This window comes from Neomonachus schauinslandi, chromosome 2 (assembly GCF_002201575.2).
Source record: "Neomonachus schauinslandi chromosome 2, ASM220157v2, whole genome shotgun sequence".
In the NCBI taxonomy this organism is placed as follows: domain Eukaryota; kingdom Metazoa; phylum Chordata; class Mammalia; order Carnivora; family Phocidae; genus Neomonachus; species Neomonachus schauinslandi.
The window spans coordinates 111,028,647-111,049,428 of NC_058404.1; the positions used below are offsets into that span (position 1 = coordinate 111,028,647).

General features: G+C 36.8%; 1 protein-coding gene and 1 pseudogene across 1 annotated transcript in view; one reads left to right on the forward strand and one right to left on the reverse strand.

Annotated features, from left to right (window-relative positions):
* The window catches only part of ZGRF1 (zinc finger GRF-type containing 1), a 96,491-nt gene that overhangs the window by 20,926 nt on the left and 54,783 nt on the right, over window positions 1-20,782 (forward strand). Inside the window, 5 exon segments of the mRNA XM_021684528.1 lie at window positions 3,107-3,180; window positions 7,522-7,576; window positions 9,838-9,855; window positions 10,548-10,612; window positions 12,204-12,389. Coding sequence (XP_021540203.1) covers window positions 3,107-3,180; window positions 7,522-7,576; window positions 9,838-9,855; window positions 10,548-10,612; window positions 12,204-12,389 — 398 coding nt within the window.
* On the reverse strand, window positions 5,488-6,571 carry LOC110575499 (annotated as a pseudogene).

Here is a 20,782-nt window from a genome sequence, read left to right on the forward strand (position 1 = left end):
AAAAAAAAAAAAAAAAAAAAAAAAAAAAAAAAAAAAAAATAAAATGTAGTTAAGTTTGATGGCAATTGATAGTTTATTTTCTAAATAAAAAGGAAAAAAATTTTCATGAAAAATAAGTAGGGGCAGATATAATTATGTAATATATAAGGATATAAATTCCTATATGAAGATACAGGAATTATAGAATTTAGTTTTAAGAAATCTTTTTTCTTCGGGGCGCCTGGGTGGCTCAGTCGTTAAGCGTCTGCCTTCGGCTCAGGTCATGGTCCCGGGGTCCTGGGATCGAGCCCAGCATCGGGCTCCCTGCTCAGCGGGAAGCCTGCTTCTCCCTCTCCCACACCCCCTGCTTGTGTTCCCTCTCTCGCTGTCTCTCTCTCTCTGTCAAATAAATAAATAAAATCTTTAAAAAAAAAAAGAAATCTTTTTTCTCATCAAGTTGGAAAGAGGATTACAGTTGATTCTCAGTATTTGCGGTAGTTATGTTCTATTGAATCAACACAAACACTGAATTAGTGAAAAATGAGTCATTGCTTTTAGGGGTAATTTCCTTCAAACCTCTGGTCAGAGCATTTTTATCAATTGATTAGAATCTTGTTTTTATGAGTGTTTCTATTTAAAGACATTAATTAATGTTGATCTGTTAACATTGAATTCGTGGTGAACCGCGCTATGAGTAATTCCTGAAAAAAACTCTTAACACATGTTTTCTCCGTAAAGGACATCAGAGCCTTCTTGCACTTAGGAACACTAGACAGTATGCGTAGAGAATATTGTAAATAGCAAAGTCCCCTACAAAAAGCCCCAAAGTGTAAAAAAGCTACTAAAATAAGACCACAAAAAGGGCACTTGTTTATAGTGTAAGAGCTCAAGGAGGCAGTGTCACCTTGTTCTACCTCAGCTGGGAATGTATGTCAGGCAACTCAGTTTTTGTAGCTCTGCATGTCTACAAATGACCTCAAAAAAACAGGGTACTGATTTGGGGGTTCTAAATAAATTTTAGTGAGTAGGTAGGTTCTGTGAGTAATGAGGATTGACTATTTGTTTTCTGATATATTTCTCTAAAAAGAAATAAGTTGGTTTTCTTGAGACAATCTGAGAAACTTGAATCTATTTATTGGAATATAATAATTGACTTCATGGAGTGAGAATCGGTTTTGCCACCAATTTAGGATGTGTGAAAGTGTTAAAAAATTTTTTTTTCCAGTAGATTAAATTTTTTGTGAGATTACTGAATATATCTTAGAAATGTTCATTTAGAGTTTTATTCTTGAGTGAATGCATAAAGGAAAAAATACAATTTTCACCAAGTGCTTTTTTAAAGCCCTTTTAGAAATAGCATCAAGTTCCAAAATCTACTTATTTTGATTTCATTTAATGTATTCTGAATTTGAACAGGAAAATAATGAAACCTGAAGTAACAATTGACTAAAATTGAAGTTTACACTAGATTTAGCTATGTTTTTTTTTACAATAAAGTTTTATTTAAATAATCTCTACACCCAAAAAGAAGCTTGAACTCATGACCCTGAGATTAAGAGTTGCATGCTCCCCAGCTGAATCAGCCAGGTGCCTCTGATTTTCATTTTTACAATAATTATTTGTTTATTAATAATCACTTTAAAATTATAGTCTTCTTGGTGACTTTATAAGAAATTGAAATGATTGAATATGTACCTTTTTAAGGGAAAAAAATGCTATTTTTTTTTTAAAGATTTTATTTATTTATTTGACAGAGAGAGCACAAGCAGGGGGAGTGGCAGGCAAAGGGAGAGGGAGAAGCAGGCTCCCTGCTAAGCAGAGAGCCTGATGTGGGGCTCTATCCCAGGACTCTGGGATCATGACCTGAGCCGCAGGCAGACGATTAACTAACTGAGCCATCCAGATGCCCCCAAAAATCCTATTTTTAAACTTACTCAATTAGGTGGTATGGCCTGGCCACCCTCTCTTCTTTTTCATTCTGTAGCTTTGCCAACTCTCCTGTTGGTGGGAGACTCTATATGTGTTCTGACTTTTTTCTGAACATCTTTACTTCTGGCATAGCTCGTAGCTTTTTCTTGTATTCAGATCTCAACTTAAATGTCACTTCCCATAAAAGATCTTTCCCATCATCCTATCTAACATTACTCTCTGTCCTATCAACCTTTGTTACAAAGCTCTTTTGTATCATAATCTGAATTTATCTGTTTTTTTTTTTTATCTTCTGTGGCCTTCCTTTTTCAAGAAACTGCTGTTTTCCCAGTGTCTGGCACAATGTACTTAGAAGATAATTGAAGTTTTTTTTCTCAAACCATAGTTAAATGGGTTTAAGATAGAAATAGCATTAAGTGCTTTTTTGTTGTCTGTGTTTGCACATAGCAGCAGTGTAATGGTCTTGGCTTTATTCTAACAGTTAATATCTCATTTTTAGCATTTTTTAGTGTAGGTTATTGGCTGTTGACTTGGTATTTATTTTTTCAATTAGTTTGAAAAAACAAAAGGAAGCATTTCTACTATTGACTTAGAAAGTAACCAAAAAATTCTTTTTTCCTGAATTTTAAAAAAATCAACATTTTCTTATTTCTTACTTTTTTTTTTTTAAGATTTTATTTATTTGACACAGAGCACAAGCAGGGGGAGCTGCAGGCAGAGGGAGAAGCAGGCTCCCCGCTGAGCAGGGAGCCGGAAGCAGGACTCTATCCCAGGACCCTGGGATCATGACCTGAATCAAAGGCAGAGCTTAACTGACTGAGCCACCCAGGCGCCCCTTTTTCTTGAATTTTTATCTTGAAAATGTTTGACTACACATACACTACACAGATACACAGAAAAGTCAGTGAATCCTGAAATATCCAAAATCCAGATTCAACAATTATCAAGAATACCTCATCTTCAAGTTTAAGTTGTATTCCTCATTTCATTCAGTTTTAGAAATAAGGTTTTTTGTTTTTTTTTAAGATTTTATTATTTTTAAGTAACCTCTGCCCAGTGTGGGGCTCAAGCCTACAACCCTGAGATCAAGAGTCACATGCCCCACTGACTGAGCCAGACAGGCTCCCCTAGAAATAAGTTTTTAAAGTTTAAAACATTATGTATGATGAATAAAATCATTTTATTTTATCTACTATAGTTAGGAAACCATTGACTGCAGGAGTTTCACAAGCTTTACGAAAGTTGCCTCATCTGAACCAGGATTCTCATCAGGTACATTTTTTTCCTATATTCTTTTATTCTGATATAGAATGTTCTGTTCTTTGTAATGAGATTACAGTAATATAGAGGGTCCCAATATATCTTATCTCATGACCCTCCCCGCCCTGACCTTGTATCTCAGTAATTATTTTCATTACATCCTTTGGGGGAAAAAAAAGGAGCCTAGCAGTTCCATTTATTAAGTAGTTAGTAGTATTAAACAACTTAATAAGTATTATGTCCTACTAATTTAGTAAGCTTTTTATTTTTATTTTTTCCAGTTTTATTGATATAGTTGACATATAACATTATATTAGTTTAAGGTTTACAATATAATGATTTGATACATGTATATATTGTGAAATGATTACTATATGCCTTTTATTTTATTTTACTTTACTTTTTACTTTACAAGGAGGCTCCTCACCCAGCACAGAACCCAGTGCGGGGCTTGAACTCACGACCCTGAGGTCAAGACCTGAGCTGAGATCAAGGGTTGGTGCTTAACTGACTGAGCCACCCAGGGGCACTCCCCGATCCTGCTTTTTTTTTTTTTAAAGTAGGCTCCACCCCCAGTGCAGAGCCCAATGTAAGCATTTTATTTTTAATTAAACGCAATTACTAATGGGATGTATGCGCTTGTTGGGCACCGTGTAACTTTTCAAACCTTGAAATAGATTAGTTTTCTTGTTCTCATTGATTTTTGCATGGTAATTGATTTTTATCATAGCAGTTTCTGAAAACTCAACTTTACAAAGATATAATGCCATTGAAAGAGATGATATAAGATCTGATGTTGAGGGTCTCCTGGGTGGCTCAGTCATTAAGCGTCTGCCTTCGGCTCAGGTCATGATCCCAGGGTGCTGGGATCGAGCCCCACATTGGGCTCCCTGCTCAGCGGAAAGCTTGCTTCTCCCTCTCCCTTTGCCCCTGCTTGTGTTCCCTCTCTCGATGTCTCTCTCTCTCTCTGTCAAATAAATAAATAAAATATTAAAAAAAAAAGATCTGATGTTGAAATGAACTACCTTGAGTTAGTAGTTCAATCAGTGATCAACAGATGTCAAGTGACACTGTATTTCCCTTAAATTTATTTAAATTTTTAAATTTTTGTAATGTTTTTTAAAGATTTTATTTATTTGAGAGAGAGAGAGAGCTAGAGAGAGCATGAATGGTGTGGAGGGGCAGAGGGAGAGGGAAAAGCAGACTCCCGGCTAAGCAGGGAGCCTGATGCAGGGCTCGATCTTAGGACCCTGAGATCATGACCCGAGCTGAAGGCAGATGCTTAACCAACTGAGCCACCCAGGCGCCCCAAGTTTTATAATTTTTGAAAGATTTTATTTATTTATTTGAGAGAGAGAGCACGCACAAGCCAGGGGAGGAGCAGAGAGGGAAGGAGAGGGAGAAAATCTTTTAAGCGGCTCTGCTGAGCGCAAAGCCCAATGCAGGGCTCAATCTCCCAACCTTGAGATCATGACCTGAGCCAAAACCAAGAGTTGGATGCTCAACCCACTGAGCCACCCAGACACCCCTTCCCTTAAATTGAAAACATTTTGTGCAGCTCCTGTTGAGTTCACTCTGGCATCTCAAAGTACCTTGTTGAACAGTTTAGGAACCATGGTAATATTATAAAAATTATAGTACTAATTAGAATACATTGAAATTCTAGAATTAGTGTTTCTTCTTGGGGATGCTTTTATTTTTATTTTATTTTTTATTTTTTAAAGATTTTATTTATTTATTTGACAGACACAGCGAGAGAAGGAACGCAAGCAGGGGGAGTGGGAGAGGGGGAAGCAGGCTTCCCAGTGAGCAGGATCCCAGGACCCTGGGATCATGACCTGAGCCGAAGGCAAACACTTAACGACTGAGCCACCCAGGCACCCCTTGGGGATGCTTTTAGCATATTTGGAGGGATATTCATTGTATGGCACTGCTCTTTCTAGAAGACATGTTTGAAATAAAAGAAAGTGAAATGTTTCATTTGCCCCCATTTTGTATCTTACTCTATTTTCCATGTTACTATTTTTTTCTTCTTTTTTAAATACAAAAAAAGTGAAGACAAATAAAACTTACCCTATCACTGATAGATATTTATTATTAATGTTTGGGGCCTATTTTTAAAAATATGATTAGATTGATGTGTACAAATAGTTTTATATCTTTTCCCCTTAATATATTATGTTTCTCACATTATTAAGATACTTCTTAAATATATATTCTACTTATTTATTTGTTTAGCTAATTTTTTAGCTGCTTGGTGAGTAAGGTTATTATTGTCTTTATCTGAAAAATCTTCACAGAAAATTTTGGGTTGGTTTATTAGCTCTCAGCAGCCTGCTCCTGAGCTCTAAGGAAGCTTGCCTTCCTCTGAGCTCCCCAGTCTTTCTTCTTGGGCAAGGGACATTTTGGGATGGTTCTACCTCTTTTTAACTTCTTTCTTAGGCTTCTTCTCATAGACTGGATTCTCTCATATAGCAGCATGAGCTTTCTTACACATCTCCTCCATCATGTCTGGAGTTATGTTCTTTTTGTATTGAGAGAATTGTTTCTTGTAAGCATCTTCATCTTCTTCCATTAGTAACGCATATAATCTGCAACGTTCTGACCCATGATGTGCTTCTGATGTACTTCTGCATTGAATTCCTTGCTTTCTGAATCATAACTAGGGAATCATTTGGTACTGTGAGGAATAGACAAGCCTCCATTCACAGCTCCCCCAATTTTTATTTCCAGTAGTTCTGGCAAGCCCTGCATCCAAATAGCAGGTGAAGGCACCAGGTTGACCATCAGTGCTTCCACATTGCATTCATCTCCAGTCACCTCCACTTGGCCTTCATAGATCTTGTCCATGTCAAATCTATTGAGAAGCTTGTGGGTCAGCAGCAGGCTGGTACAATATGCTGCAGCATAATTTGTCAGGTCAACCTTCATACCGTACTCTGGGAGTTAATGAGCTTAAGCTGCACGAACTATCATATCTCCTTCTATGTGGGCATAAGTAATCTGACAAATGATATTTCTGTTGGCCACACAAACTGTCATCCTGTATTAATATTAATGTGTTTGGTATTTATTTTTATCCTGAATTACCAAGTGTTTCTGAGCATAGAAATCAGTTTTGTGCTCTCGTCATCCTTTTTTTTTTTTTTTTTCAAATTTTATTTATTTATTTGACAGCGAGAGAGGGAACACAAGCAGGGGGAGTGGGGGAGGGAGAAGCAGGCTTCCCGCTGAGCAGGGAGCCCGATGCGGGGCTGGATCCCAGGACCCTGGGATCATGACCTGAGCCGAAGGCAGACGCTTAACGACTGAGACACCCAGGTGCCCCCTCTCATCATCTTCTAAATTTCACTTGGTATCTCTTAAAGTAAGACTTATTCTTGACAACTTTAACAAATGCCATCCTGCGGAACAGAGACCACATTGGTGGCTCACCACAGACCAGCAGTTAAATATCTTTTAGAGGTTACTTACCATCCCATCCTGTGGATATTCTATGCTTTGGATAAGCAATGCCCTATTTTGAACATTTAAATTATTTCTAGCATTTTGCTGGGATAAATAAAACTTTAGCAAATGTTTTTGCACGTAAATCAGTGTTTACATTTTATTTCCTTAGATTTGAGTCCCACAAGTGGAACTGATAACTTGAACGGCTAAGAACAATTTTCTTGATTTACACTGTCAAATCTAAAAATCTTACTGCTTTACAGTATGAATATTTATTTCATTTCACAATCACCAGTACTAAGATATTTTCAATTCTGGGGCACCGGGGTGGCTTGGTTGCTTGGGCGTTTGACTCTTGATTTTGGCTTGGGTTGTGATCTTGGGGTTGTGGGATCAGGTCCGGCATTGGGTTCTGTGCTCAGTGCGAGGTCTGTTTGAGATTCTCTCTCTTTTCCTCTCCCCCTCCCCTCCCTCTCACGCTCTCTCTGCCACTTTAATAAATAATTTTTTTTTTTTAAGATTTTATTCATTTGAGACAGAGAGAGAGACAGAGAGAGAGAGCATAAGCAGGGGGAACAGCAGAGGGGGAGGGAGAAGCAGACTCCCAGCTGAGCCAGGAGCCCAACGCGGGGCTCCATCCCAGGACCCTGGGATCATGACCCGAGCCAAAGGCAGAAGCTTAACCATTTGAGCCACCCAGGTGCCCCAATGAATCTTAAAAAAAAAAAAAAAAAATTTCAATTCTTGCTAAGTCAGAATAGTGTTTAATTAACATTTAGTTTTTGCTCTTTTGATTATTAGTGATAGTGTTCTTTTATTTCTTATGTCTAATAGAAATTTATATTTTATTTATAACTTACTAGTATCTTTTAGTTATTCTTATATTAATATTCTGTTCCTAAGATTATAACAGAAAAAGAAGTTGAAGCAAGTGAACCACTTCAGTCTTTGCAGTTGAGTTAATTTTTAAAATATAAAGTAGCCAGAAATTGTAGTTGTATATATAGGTATGGCATATAGTTTTATGTTTATATTTTATATTGTCAGTTTCAATATCATTTGTAATTAGTTACCCCTTTATACTTATTTAGGTGAGCCTACTGTCTTGTATAAATGGCCTGTGTGGTCAATAGGATTTGGTTAAATGACAAATCTTTTATCACAAATAAGTTTGTAAACTTACAATCATCACTTAATCCAAGAATTGACATTGACTATTATAGCTGTACCTGCAACTCTGTTGCCAAAAAAAAACCAAAACAAAACAAGTAAAATTCACATAGTGGTGGCTCAATCATTTTTCATCCTTATATAATAAGATCAAATGTATAAAATCATAATTAGCAACTGCATTATTTAGCTTACAAATGATCACATTCTTAATTCTTTTTTTTCACTTGAAAAAATATGATTTAAACTCTTTCATGGACAGTTATCACAAAGTATAAACTGGAAATAAACACTATCATTCTCCAGAATGAGTTACCATTTATTTTTATTTTTTTAAGATTTTATTTATTTATTTGAGAGAGCGAGAGCATGAGCAGAGGAAGCAGCAGAGGGAGAGGGAGAAGCAGACTCCCCACTGAGCAGGGAGCCCGATGCCGGGCTTGATCCCAGGACCCTGGGATCATGACCTGAGCCGAAGGCAGACACTTAACTGACTGAGCCACCCCGGTGCGCCTATGAGTTGCCATTTAAAATAAATATATATATTTTAAAAATCTGTTGTAATCTCACAGGAATTAAAAAGGTCTTATCTTTTGTAAAAAAAATTTATTTAAATCTTTTTAGCATTAATATAGGAGAATATTTGCATTTTTGTAATACCTTTCATAATATAACTTTCTGAAGCAACCTCTTCATGTACATTAATGATAGAAAAACTTCCAAAATTTAAAGTTAGGGTGCTCTTTGAGGATATACCTAATGGCACTGTTTTTTTATTTCTGCTAATTTTATTTCTACAATTAGCTACACATAACAAAGCAGAAGAGAAGGTGCTGTGCTAATTGGTTTTTAAACTCACTGTATTAGAAAACTCTAATTCTAAAATTTTTTTTTTTAAAAATTTTATTTATTTGTTTGACAGAGAGAGAGACACAATGAGAGAGGGAACACAAATGGGGAGTGGGAGAAGGAGAAACAGGCTTCCCACGGAGCAAGGAGCCCAATGTAGGGCTTGATCCCAGGACCCTGGGATCATGACCTGAGCTGAAGGCAGACGCTTAACAACTGAGCCACCCAGGCGCCCCTAATTCTAAAATTTGAGTTGAATGTTTTCAAGAGTAGTTGGCAGATGTGCTAATGTATTGTGTTATTAATGGAAGGTTATCATTATTTGAAGAAATATGCTACTTTACCTCTTCTGTCTATTGAGGAAATTTTTTTCTCTATATTTTTTAAACATAAAAATTGTTTTCTTGTTTAAATTCCTTTTCAAAGTCTATCTAATTCATAGTAGAAATTATGATTATTTGATATAGTTACTTGATTAACTAAACATGACTAGTTGCTGTTGTCTGTAGCTTGTGTTTTTATGGTTGCTAGAAAATGGTTTATTTTATTTTTATTTTTAATGCAAGCTCCATGCTCAACATGGGGCTTGAACTCATGATCCCGAGATTAAGAGTCACATGCTCTACTGGGGCGCCTGGGTGACAGCCAGTTAAGCGGCAAACTCTGGATTTTGGTTTAGGTCGTGGTCAAACCCTGTGTTAGGCTCAGTGCTCAGTGGGGAGTCTCCTTGAGGATTCTTTCTCTCTTTCTCCCTCTGCCCCTCCCCTTGGCATTTGTTCTCTCTCTAAAATAAATAAATCTTAAAAAAAAAAAAAAGGGTCACATGCTCTACTGACTGAGCCAGCCAGGTACTCTGATTCATTCTTTAAATAAACAGTTAACACTGTTTACAATTTTTCCTCCTTTGGTTTCATACTAATTTTTGAATTAAATAATCTGCATTAATATTAAATATTAGATTAGATGGAGATTATTAGGTATGCAACAATTTTTTCTAGTGTTAAAATATTTAACTAAAATTTTTAGAATTAGTGTCGCATGGGTAGGCTTAGTTGGTTAAACATCTGACTCTTAATTTCAGCTCTGGTCATGATCTCAGGGTTGTGAGATTGAGCCCTAAGTCCAGCTCCATGCTTAGTGGGGACTCTGCCCAGGATTCTCTCTTTCTCCTGGGGTACCTGGGTGACTCAGTGGGTTAAGCATCTGCCTTAGGCTCAGGTCACAATCTCAGGCCCCGGGGGCAGGCTGCCTGCTCAGCGGGGAGTCTGCTTGTCTTTCTCCCTCTTCCCCTCCCCCCACTCATGTGCACTCTTGCACTTTGTCTTTAAAAAATAAAATCTTAAAAAAAATAAGATGCTCTCTCTCCCCCTGCCCTTTCCTTCTGTGTGTGCATGTGTTCCCTCCCTCTCTCTCTCTCAAAATAAAGAAATTTAAAAAATTTTTAGAATTAGAATTTTTTATTGCTGAGTTTTAAAATTAATTAGCATATGGGGCGCCTGGGTGGCTCAGTCCTTAGGCGTCTGCCTTCGGCTCAGGTCATGATCTCAGGGTCCTGGAGTTGAGCCGCACATCGGGCTTCGGGCTCCCTGCTCGGCGTGAAGCCTACTTCTCCCTCTCCCACTCCCCCTGCTTGTGTTCCCTCTCTCGCTATGCCTCTCTCTGTCAAATAAATAAATAAAATCTTTAAAAAATAAAATAAAAAATAAAATTAATTAGCATAGTACCTTATCTGCTGGAGAACTCCTTTGCTGGATGTAGCTTATTATATGTATGTATATACAGAAGTAAGATTTTCAAATGGCATACTTTAAGTTTTGGGAGTATTTTCCCATCAAACTCATGAGCTGCCTACAGAACTCTTCTAGCTAACATGCTTATTGGTATTTTATTCTAGTTCTTTTCCTTGGGAGATGAAGAGACTGCTTTTCTAGATGTTATCACTACAGAATTAGAGAGAAAAACCTGTGACCCTACGGTAAAATTTGTGAACAACTTTGATTTTCTAATCCACTGTCTTTTCCTGCTGTTTTTTATACCACTCTCAGAGTTTTCATGGTCAGAAGGTCAATGAGCATAATGAATTAACCTGGTTTTAGGAACAAGAAAAACTAATGACTGCTACCCCTTGTTTGATCTTGAGCCCTTTCTCTTTACTAGTGAGCTAATAATGCATCATGCATATATATGATGCATACCCTAGAGGTTGGATAGGAAGATAAATAAAGTATAAATAATGTTCTGCCGAGAACAAAATGAAGATCTTTATAGCCTTGAACATATTATAGTCTCCTCTACCAGTCCTACTTCTGTAGAAGTATATATAACCCAAGCTCTAAGTAGTGCCATCTACTCCATATCAAAAATTCGGAGGGAAAATAGCATATAAATAGTTGGGTTTTACAAATAATGATTCTATTCCTAAAACTCAACAGATCTTTAGAAGAGATCTACATGGAAGCATAGAAAACAGGGCATCTATTTGCTTGTAGAAAATGTGTATTCCCTATCAAACAAATCAGAAATACAGAGTCTAACCATTGAGACTTTTTTAATTGAAATGTGTATGTTTTAAAATTTAGATATTTTCAGCAAAAGTATAAGGGACATTTTAGATTTAATTTTCCTTTCAAATGTGTGATATAGAATCTTCATCCTAAAATAAGAGAATATTCAGATTATTTACTATCATAATTTTGTTGTTAATTTATCAGTTAGAAATAAATTCATCCTTTACATTCCTTTGGCTCTATTAGCAATCTTAATTTTCCACTTTCTGGGTAGGCTTTGTCACCCTGTGAGGAATAAAAATCCTAGAACCCTCAAGGGGGCAGCAGAGAAAGCCATTTGAAGCCTGAAAGCTGATCAGGTCTGTGAGGAGATCACAGTACCTCTCTGAAGTACATGTCTGTATTGGCATCACATTCTCAGGCCTTTGTTCTCAGAGCAATAGGATCAGATCTTCTGGGAGAGAACCCACCATCCCTCTTCTGTGAAGCCTGATAGTTTACAAAATGCCTGAACAAAGGAAAATCCTTCCTGTATTTCTTCCCTTACTTCCTATTATAATATGTTTATTGACTGCCTCCGATATGCCAAGCATGGTGTTAAATGCATGTGATACCCTGATGAAACAAACAGGTCTCTTCCCTCAAGGAGCTTACAGTACAGTTAGGGTATATATGAAAAGAAACTTCATTGTAGTATAATGTGATAAGTCTATAATGGAAAGTTGTATAATGTACAGGGGAAGCGTAGAGAAAGGAACAACTATATCTTTCTGGTTTAATTAGTCCATTATAACTATACTTCTTATGCTCCTAATAAAAAATTCATATTTATTAATGTTGAACTTGAATTCAATTAAATCAATAACCAAATTATGTTTTATAATTAGCATGTGTTAGGATAATTAGTTTTTCTGGTTTTCAGTATTTGTCACTTATAATTATTTACATTAAGTAGTATTTAATAGAAAGCTAAATTGTTATTTCCTGTGTATATATACATTGTGACTATATATCAATATGTATTTATTGCAATACTCATTTTTAATAATTTACTTGTAGCCTGTTGAGTTTCAAGGACACCAAGTGAAAGGATCAGCTACTAGTGCGGTGATGGTCAGAGGACACAGCTCACAGCTAGAATGCAGTCAGTTTCCAGATAGTATTGAATATGAAAACCGCACGACAGACACTTGTTTATTGACACCAAAATTGACTAGCGCTTGTATGCAGATTGATTTCTTGCAGGTAAAAGTATTTTTTATAGTTGCACCTTGCCAAATCATTTTCTTTATGTCAATACTAAATTTTATGAAGAGATTATATTTAAATCCTTGAACAAGTATAAGTTATCCCTATCCCCACTTCTCTAAGTATGACACCAAGCACCTCTCAATTGTTACCAAATAGAGGTCATAAGAGAATGATATGCATATATTCGAAACAGTGTCTGTTAAAGAGATTCACATTTTTTTCTTTCTTTTTTTTTTCCTAAAGATTTTATTTATTTATTTGAGAGAGAGACAGAGATAGTGAGAGAGAGCATGAGCAGGGAGGAGAGGGAGAAGCAGGCTCCCTGCTGGGCAGGGAGCCCAGTGTGGGACTCGATCCCAGGACCCTGGTATCATGACCTGAGCCGAAGGCAGACGCTTAACCGACTGAGCCACCGGTTCAGGCACCCCAGTTTTTTTCTTTTTTATTAAAGCATAATGCACATACAAAATAAGTGCACAGACCATAAGTACACAGCTCAGTAATTACCACAAAGTGAACACACTCATGTAACCTCCACTCTTAAGAAATAGAACATTAGCAGCATCCCAGAAGTCCCCTGGCCCCCTTTCAGCCACTATCCCTTTCTATTCCCTCCAAAGATAACCACTATCTTGACTTATAATACCATATATTAGTTTTGCTTTTATTAAGATTTTATTTATTAGAGAGAGTGAGCAAGTGAGAAAGAGAGAGCATGAGCAGGGGGAGAGGGAGAAGAAGACTCCCCACTGAACAGGGAGCCTGACGCGGGGCTCCCTCCCAGGTCCCCAAGATCATGACCTGAGCTGAAGGCAGACTCTTAACTGAGTGAGCCACTCATGTGCCCTAGTTTTGCTTTTAAAACTTGATGTAAATAGAGTAATATACAACGTATTTTTTGTGTCTAGTTCTTTTGTTCAACATTGCAGTTTTGAAATTCATCCATGTAGTTGCCTGTGTCTGTAGTTTATTCATTTTCATTGCTGGTGTACTATTCCACTGTATGAATACACTCCGATTATCCATTTTTCAGTCGTTTGCATTTGGGGCCTATTACCGATAATGCTGATATGAATGTTCATGTGCTGTCATGAACATGTACACACATGACATGTTTCTGTCAGTTATACTACATTGGAGTGGGATTATTGAGTCACCAGGTATGTGTATCTTTACTTTTAGTATATAATGCCAAACTGCTTTCCAAAAATTATACTACATTGGAGTGGGATTATTGAGTCACCAGGTATGTGTATCTTTACTTTTAGTATATAATGCCAAACTGCTTTCCAAAAATGGTTATTATAGTTAACATTTCTATCAGAAGTATATAAGAGTTCCCATTACTATATCTTCATCAACGCTTGGTGCTGAAAGTTTTTGATTTGAATTTTAGCTATTCTGGTAGATACGTAGTGGTATTTCATTGTGGTTTTAGTTTGCATTTTCCTGCCTAATAATGAGGCTAGGACCTTTTTGTATGCTTATTGGCCTTCTCTGTATTCTCTTTGGGGATGAAGTATTTGTTCAGGTTTCTTCCTCAGTTTTTAAAAAAAATATTTATTTGAGAGAGAATGCACGCACACATGTGCGCATATAGGGGAGGGGTAGAGGGAGAAAAGCAGACTCCCTTGTTAGCTTGGAGGAGCCCAACACGGGGCTCGATTTCAGGACCCCAAGATCATGACCTGAGCCAAAATCAAGAGTTGGACACTTAACCAGCTGAACCACCCAGGCGCCCACCCCTTCTTAGTTTTTCATTGATGTGTTTATCTTTCTAATTAATTTTTGGAATTCTTATAATGGATATATACTCATTATCAGTTGTATACTTTGCAGATATCTTCCCTGACTCTCTTTCACTCTTTTTTTTTTTATTTTCAACATTTTTTTAAATTACTATGTTATGTTAATCACCATACATTACATCATTAGTTTTTGATGTAGTGTTCCATAATTCATTATTTGCGTATAACACCCAGTGCTCCATGCAGAACGTGCCCTCTTTAATACCCATCACCAGGCTAACCCATCCTCCCACCCCCTCCCCTCTAGAAACCCTCAGTTTGTTTTTCACAGTCCATCATCTCTCATGGTTCATCTCCCCCTCCCATTTCCCCCCCTTCATTCTTTCCCTCCTGCTATCTTCTTCTTTTTTTTTTTAACATATAACGTATTATTTGTTTCAGAGGTACAGATCTGTGATTCAACAGTCTTGCACAATTCACAGTGCTCACCATAGCACATACCCTCCCCAATGTCTATCACCCAGCCGCCCCATCCCTCCCACCCCCCACCACTCCAGCAACCCTCAGTTTGTTTCCTGAGATTAAGAATTCCTCATATCAGTGAGGTCATATGATATATGTCTTTCTCTGATTGACTTATTTTGCTCAGCATAACACTCTCCAGTTCTATCCACGTTGTTGCAAAAGGCAAGATTTCATTCCTTTTGATGGCTGCATAATATTCCACTGTATATATATACCACATCTTCTTTATCCATTCATCTGTCAATGGATATCTTGGCTCTTTCCACAGTTTGGCTATTGTGGACATTGCTGCTATAAACATTGGGGTGCACGTACCCCTTCGGATCCCTACATTTGTCTGTCTTTCACTCTTAATGATGCTTTTTGATGAATAGAAGTTTATAATTTTTAACATAATAACAGTTTATCTGTTGTTTCCTTTATGATCAGTACTTTTTTTGTCTTGTTTAAGAAATCTTTCTCTACCTGGAGATCATGAAGATATTCTCTCATATTATCTTGTGGAAGCTTTATTGTTTTGCCTTTCACACCTTGATGTACAATTAACCAGTAATTGATTTTTATGTGTTGAGGTACAGATAAAGTTTCATATTTTTCCCATTTGGACATCCATTTGACCAAGCACTCTTTATTGAAAAGGCTGTCTTCTCTCCATTCCTTTGCCTTGCCCCCTTTGCCATAAATCAGGTATTCATGTATTTTGAGTCTAGTTTTGGTTTCTATTCTGATTCATTGGTCTGTAGTTTTAAAAGTCTTCATGTCTTATAAAGAATGTGTTTTCATGTATCTCTAAATCTTTTCACCTTGTTCTTTTTAGCTTTTTGTGTTTCCATATACATTTAGAATAAGCTTAACAATTTCCACCATGTATATAACCATGCTAGGAATTTGACTGGAATTTCATTGTGTATATATCTTTTTTTTTTTTTTTTAAGATCTTATTTTTAAGTAATCTCTACACCCAGCGTGGGGCTTGAAGTCACAACTGTGAGATCAAGAGTCACATGCTCTACCGACTGAGCTAGCCAGGCACCCCTCATTGTATATATAAATCTTGGAGAAAATTAACATTTTTAGAATATTTTATTGATACGTTTCAATATTGTAATAAAATATCTTTCTATTTTGATCTTTTGATCTTAAAATTTTCTCAGTAATGTTTCACAGTTTTGGCATTACAGGGTCTTTGTTATTCATATATTTGATTTGTAGGAGTTCTTTTTATATTGAGAAAATTAACCATTTGTCATTTTTCCTAATGTATTAATGTTTTGACTCAGATTTTTTGCAGAAATACAGTTTTAATGTTTATGTAATCAGATCTATCAGGGCTTTCTTTTATGGTTTCTGGAGCCAGAATCCTTAAGTTTTCATTTTGTGCTTCTTATTAATAAATTTTGTTGCTTTTATTAATTATTATCATGGTTTACACTATCTTTAGTAAGATCTAATGATTATAGTGGCTACATTAATTAAAATAAGTTATTTCTGAGTTCCTTCTTTATATTCTCTTAGATTCCTATTATAGCTATGTCATAATTTTTGGATAAAGCGGTATTCAACATTTTTATTATTATAAATGTTTTAATTTTTTTTAAAAGATTTTATTTATTTATTTGACAGAGACACAGTGAGAGAGGGAACACAAGCAGGGGGAGGGGGAAAGGGAGAAGCAGGCTTCCCGCCGAGTGGGGAGCCTGACGCAGGGCTCAATCCCAGGACTCTGGGATCATGACCTGAGCCAAAGGCAGACACTTAACGACTGAGCCACCCAGGCGCCCCTTAATATTTTTTTAATAAAGATTTTTATTTATTTGACAGAGAGAAAGACAGCGAGAGCAGTAACACAAGCAGGGGGAGTGGGGGAGGGAGAAGCAGGCTTCCCAGTGAGCAGGGAGCTCGATGCAGGGCTCGATCCCAGGACCCTGGGATCATGACCTGAGCCAAAGGCAGATGCTCAACGACTGAGCCACCCAGGTGCCCCAATGTTTTAATATTTTTCACAGCTGAGCCAATTAATATACTATGGTTACATTTTATTTCTTTTATAATTTTGGGTTTTTTTTTCTTGTTTCTAATTGTCTCATTTTTTAAACTTTGCTTAGTGTTCTTTGAATATTAGGCTAAAGATTTTTCACATGCTCCAAAAGCTTATAAAGTACTTTTCAATATAGGAATCCACACAAACTTATTAGATAATCTTTGTTAACTCCATTTTTTTTTCCTTAGGACCTCTTTCCTAGGTCCTCCATCCATCTGTTCCAATCTGCACTGTATAGTTGACATCTTTTTTTTTTTTTAAGATTTAATTTATTTATTTGCCAGAGAGAGAGGGAGAGCACAAGCAGGGGGAGTGGCAGGCAGAGGTAGAAGCAGGCTCCCCGCTGAGCAAGGAGCCCGATGAGGGACTCGATCCCAGGACCCTGAGATCATGACCTGAGCCGAAGGCAGACACTTAACCATCTGAGCCACCCAGGTGCCCTGTGTATAGTTGACATTTTAAGAATGACCTTTGCCCATGTCCTAGATTGGTTCCCTATATCTCGAATTGTATACTGGACATTCAGTGAATCTTTTCATCCTGCACATACAAGTCCACCAGTCTTATAAAAAATTTTTTATTTTTTTTTAAAGATTTATTTATTTATTTCAGAGAGAGTGAGTGAACCAGCGGGAGGAGCAGGGAGAGGGAGAGAAAATCTCAAGCATACTGTGCGCTGAGCAAGGAACCCAACAGGGTGGCTCAGTCTCACAACCCTGAGATCACGACCTGAGCCAATACCAAGAGTCAGACACTTAAGCAATTGTGCCACCCAGGTGCCCCTAAAAATTTTTTCTCAAATTTTTTTTTTTTTTTTGGTAATTTCTTCCCCACTATTTTCTTGGTTTTTCTTTCTAGAACTTTTATCAAATGTTTTCAGCCTACTATAGCCTACTTTTTCTGCTGAGGATCCCCTGAGAATGCCATGGTTTCTAAGTGTTTTCCATGGCTATAAGGGTAAATCAGTTTACTTCTTATTAGGCCCCCCTGTAGTAGGTACTTTGGTTTAACTTTCTTCCATCTTAACCAAGTCTATATTCTTCCCCATCCTCTTAATATTATATTGTAATTAAGCATTACCATTGTTTCTTAGTTTCATCAAAGATAAAAGATGTTTCTATGTCTTATTTCCTGTGTGTTTTTTTTAAAGATTTTATTTATGAGAGAGAGAGAGCCTGTGCATGTAGTGGAGGGGTCAGACAGGGGGAGAGAAGGAAAGGGAGAGAAGCCCAAGTGGACTCTCTGGTGAGCACCCAGCCCGTCACGGGGCTTGGTTCCACAACCCTGAGATCCTGACCCAAGCTGAAACCAAGAGTTGGATGGACGTTCAACCAAGTGAGCCACACACAGGCACCCCTATTTCCTGTGGTTTTTTGAAGAGAATAGATTAGAGAAATACTCCTATTGAAAAAAAATTTGTGTCCATTTGTTTTATTTCTAATTATTATTGCATACATCACTATGGTCATGTTTTATATCATGAGTTTATAAGATATATTTTAAGGCAAAATGACCAGGCTTACCTACAGAGAGGAGAGCTTTTTGGTATAAGTGTGGCCGATTTCAATAGTAGTCTCTGCCCCTTAGAATATATTCTGTATTTCATCAAATTCCCAGGTACTATCACCGATTAAAAGAAGCACCATTATATACCACTAAGGAAGAAGAGCAGTTAACATTATGCAATGCTTTATCACTTCGATTTTTTTATTAAAAACTTCCTTATTGTGGTGGGGCGCCTGGGTGGCTCAGTTGGTTAAGCATCTGATGCTTGGTCTCAGCTCAGGTCTTGATCTCAGGGTTGTGCATTTGAGCCTCATGTTGGGCTCTGCGCTTGGTGTGGAGCCTACTTAAAAAAACAAAAACAAAGAAAACTTTTTTATTGTGGTAAAAAAAAATCATAAAATTTACAATCTTACCTATTTTTATGTGTACAGTTAAGTCATGCGAAGTATATTTACAATGTTGTGAAACAGAGCTCTAGAGCTTTTTCACTTTCACTTAGATTTTTGATGTTATATTTGTTGTAAGAAGCCTTGGATTTATTTGGGTGTAGATTTTTTATGATATATCACACTGCTTTGCTTCCTTGCCCTTCTGTGAACACAATACTTTTTTGTTCAATGGCAAATGATAATGTTATCCTTTTGAAGACATTTAAACAGCAAAATTACATAATGTGTGATGTTAATGCAAACTCATACTTAAGTGATTATTATATGAACAGTATGACTAACTTGCACACGGTTTCACTTGCACAGCAATGCCAGCTATGTTAAGACTGTTGCCTGTGCTCTAGAGATGTAACAATGTTATCACTGTTAGGGTTCATCCCTTATTTCAATGATGTTAAGATATAAGAAACGTGAATCATAAGAATTGATGATACGTAATGTACTCTGCTTTCCCTGAATAGAATTGGCTTCATAACATATTGCTTGTGTTCCTCTGTGTCTCAAGTTATACCATGGACTATGTGTGTGTGTATATATAGGGAGGTAGATAAAGATACAGATGTGTACACACACTTTTTCTTTTTACTAAATAAACTGATAAATGCATCTCTGTTTTCTAGTTCCCAAATGAAGAAAACTTTCCAAAAGGAGGTATTAGCTTTAATATTGAAGATAATTTTCAAGTGAGAGCTGAGTGTAATAAGGACTCAATTGAAAATGACTGTAAGTAAATTAAGTAAAATATAAAATTAAAAGTTATTTGACATTGAACAGTTACGTAAAAATCCATGCTTTTTTTCTTCTCCACAGTTATTTTAGATTTCTCTCCTAAAAATTCAGAATGTTCACATCATTATTTGGATTGCAATTGTAAATCAGCAGAGAAGACTTCATGGGAAGCAAATAAGGTATAATGTAAGGAGAATTTTAATAGTTGAGAGTAAAAAATCTTGGTAATCTTGGGATGCCTGGGTGGCTCAGTCAGTTAAGTGGCCGCCTCTTGATTTTGGCTCAGGTCATGATCTCAGGGTCCTGGGATCGAGCCCGAGTCAGGCTCCGCACTCAGCAGGGAGTCTGCTAGAGATTCTCTCTCTCTCTCCCCTCCTACCACCTCTCCCCCTGCTTATGCATGCTCTCTCTCTCTCAAATAAGTCTTTAAAAACAAGTCTTGGTAAATCTTAGAAGTAATGAGTCCAGCAAAAACTAAAAAGATAAAAATCTTTGGACTTTTTTTTTAACACGATCAAGAAATTTATCAATAACCAACCAACATTATTTTAGTGATAAAACAGCAGTGTAATTTGTTATAATAAATAATAAAATGTGGATGACTGCTATCTTATTTCTCAAAGGTGTGAATTTTCTAATATGACATGATAAGAGAGGCATACATAATTAGAGAGGAAGAAATAGAAGAATCAATTAAAAATGAGAAGTTTAAGAAGAATTTTGTAAGGTAGCTGAAGATAAGATAAACTTGAAATGTTAAATACCTTCTTATACCAGTTAGAATATATAATAGAAAAAGAATCCCGACAATAGTAACAAATGATATACAATGCCTAGGTATAATCTTAATTGGAAATGTGTGGAACATGTGTGAAATAGACTATGAAATTTTACTGTGGAAATATAAAATTCATGTATAAATAGCAATTCAACAATATTGAATGCCCTGTGTATGTCAGAACTTGTAAGACTTGGGTATAGAGTAATGGACAAAACAGGTATGGTCTCCCCTTTTTTTTTTTTTTAAGATTTTACTTATTAATTTATTTAGAGCAAGTGAGTGGAGGGAGGAGCAGAGGGAGAGGGAGGAATGTCAAGCAGACTCCGTGCTGAGTGCAGAGCTGAGCTGGACTCGATCTCATGACCCTGAGGTCATGATTGGAGCCGAAATTAAGAGTTGGATGCTCAACTGACTGAGCCACCCAGGTGCCCCGATCCCTGTCTTTAAAGGCCAAGGAGAAAGAGGTTGAGACGTTTAAAGGAGGGAGAGAGATGTTAATCAAGAGAACAAGCAAACAAATAAATTGAAATAATTGCTATGTAGGAAAGCTGTCAAAGTACTCTGAAATTATAGGGGAATCTACTTTATGGGTAATTAGGAAGACTTCT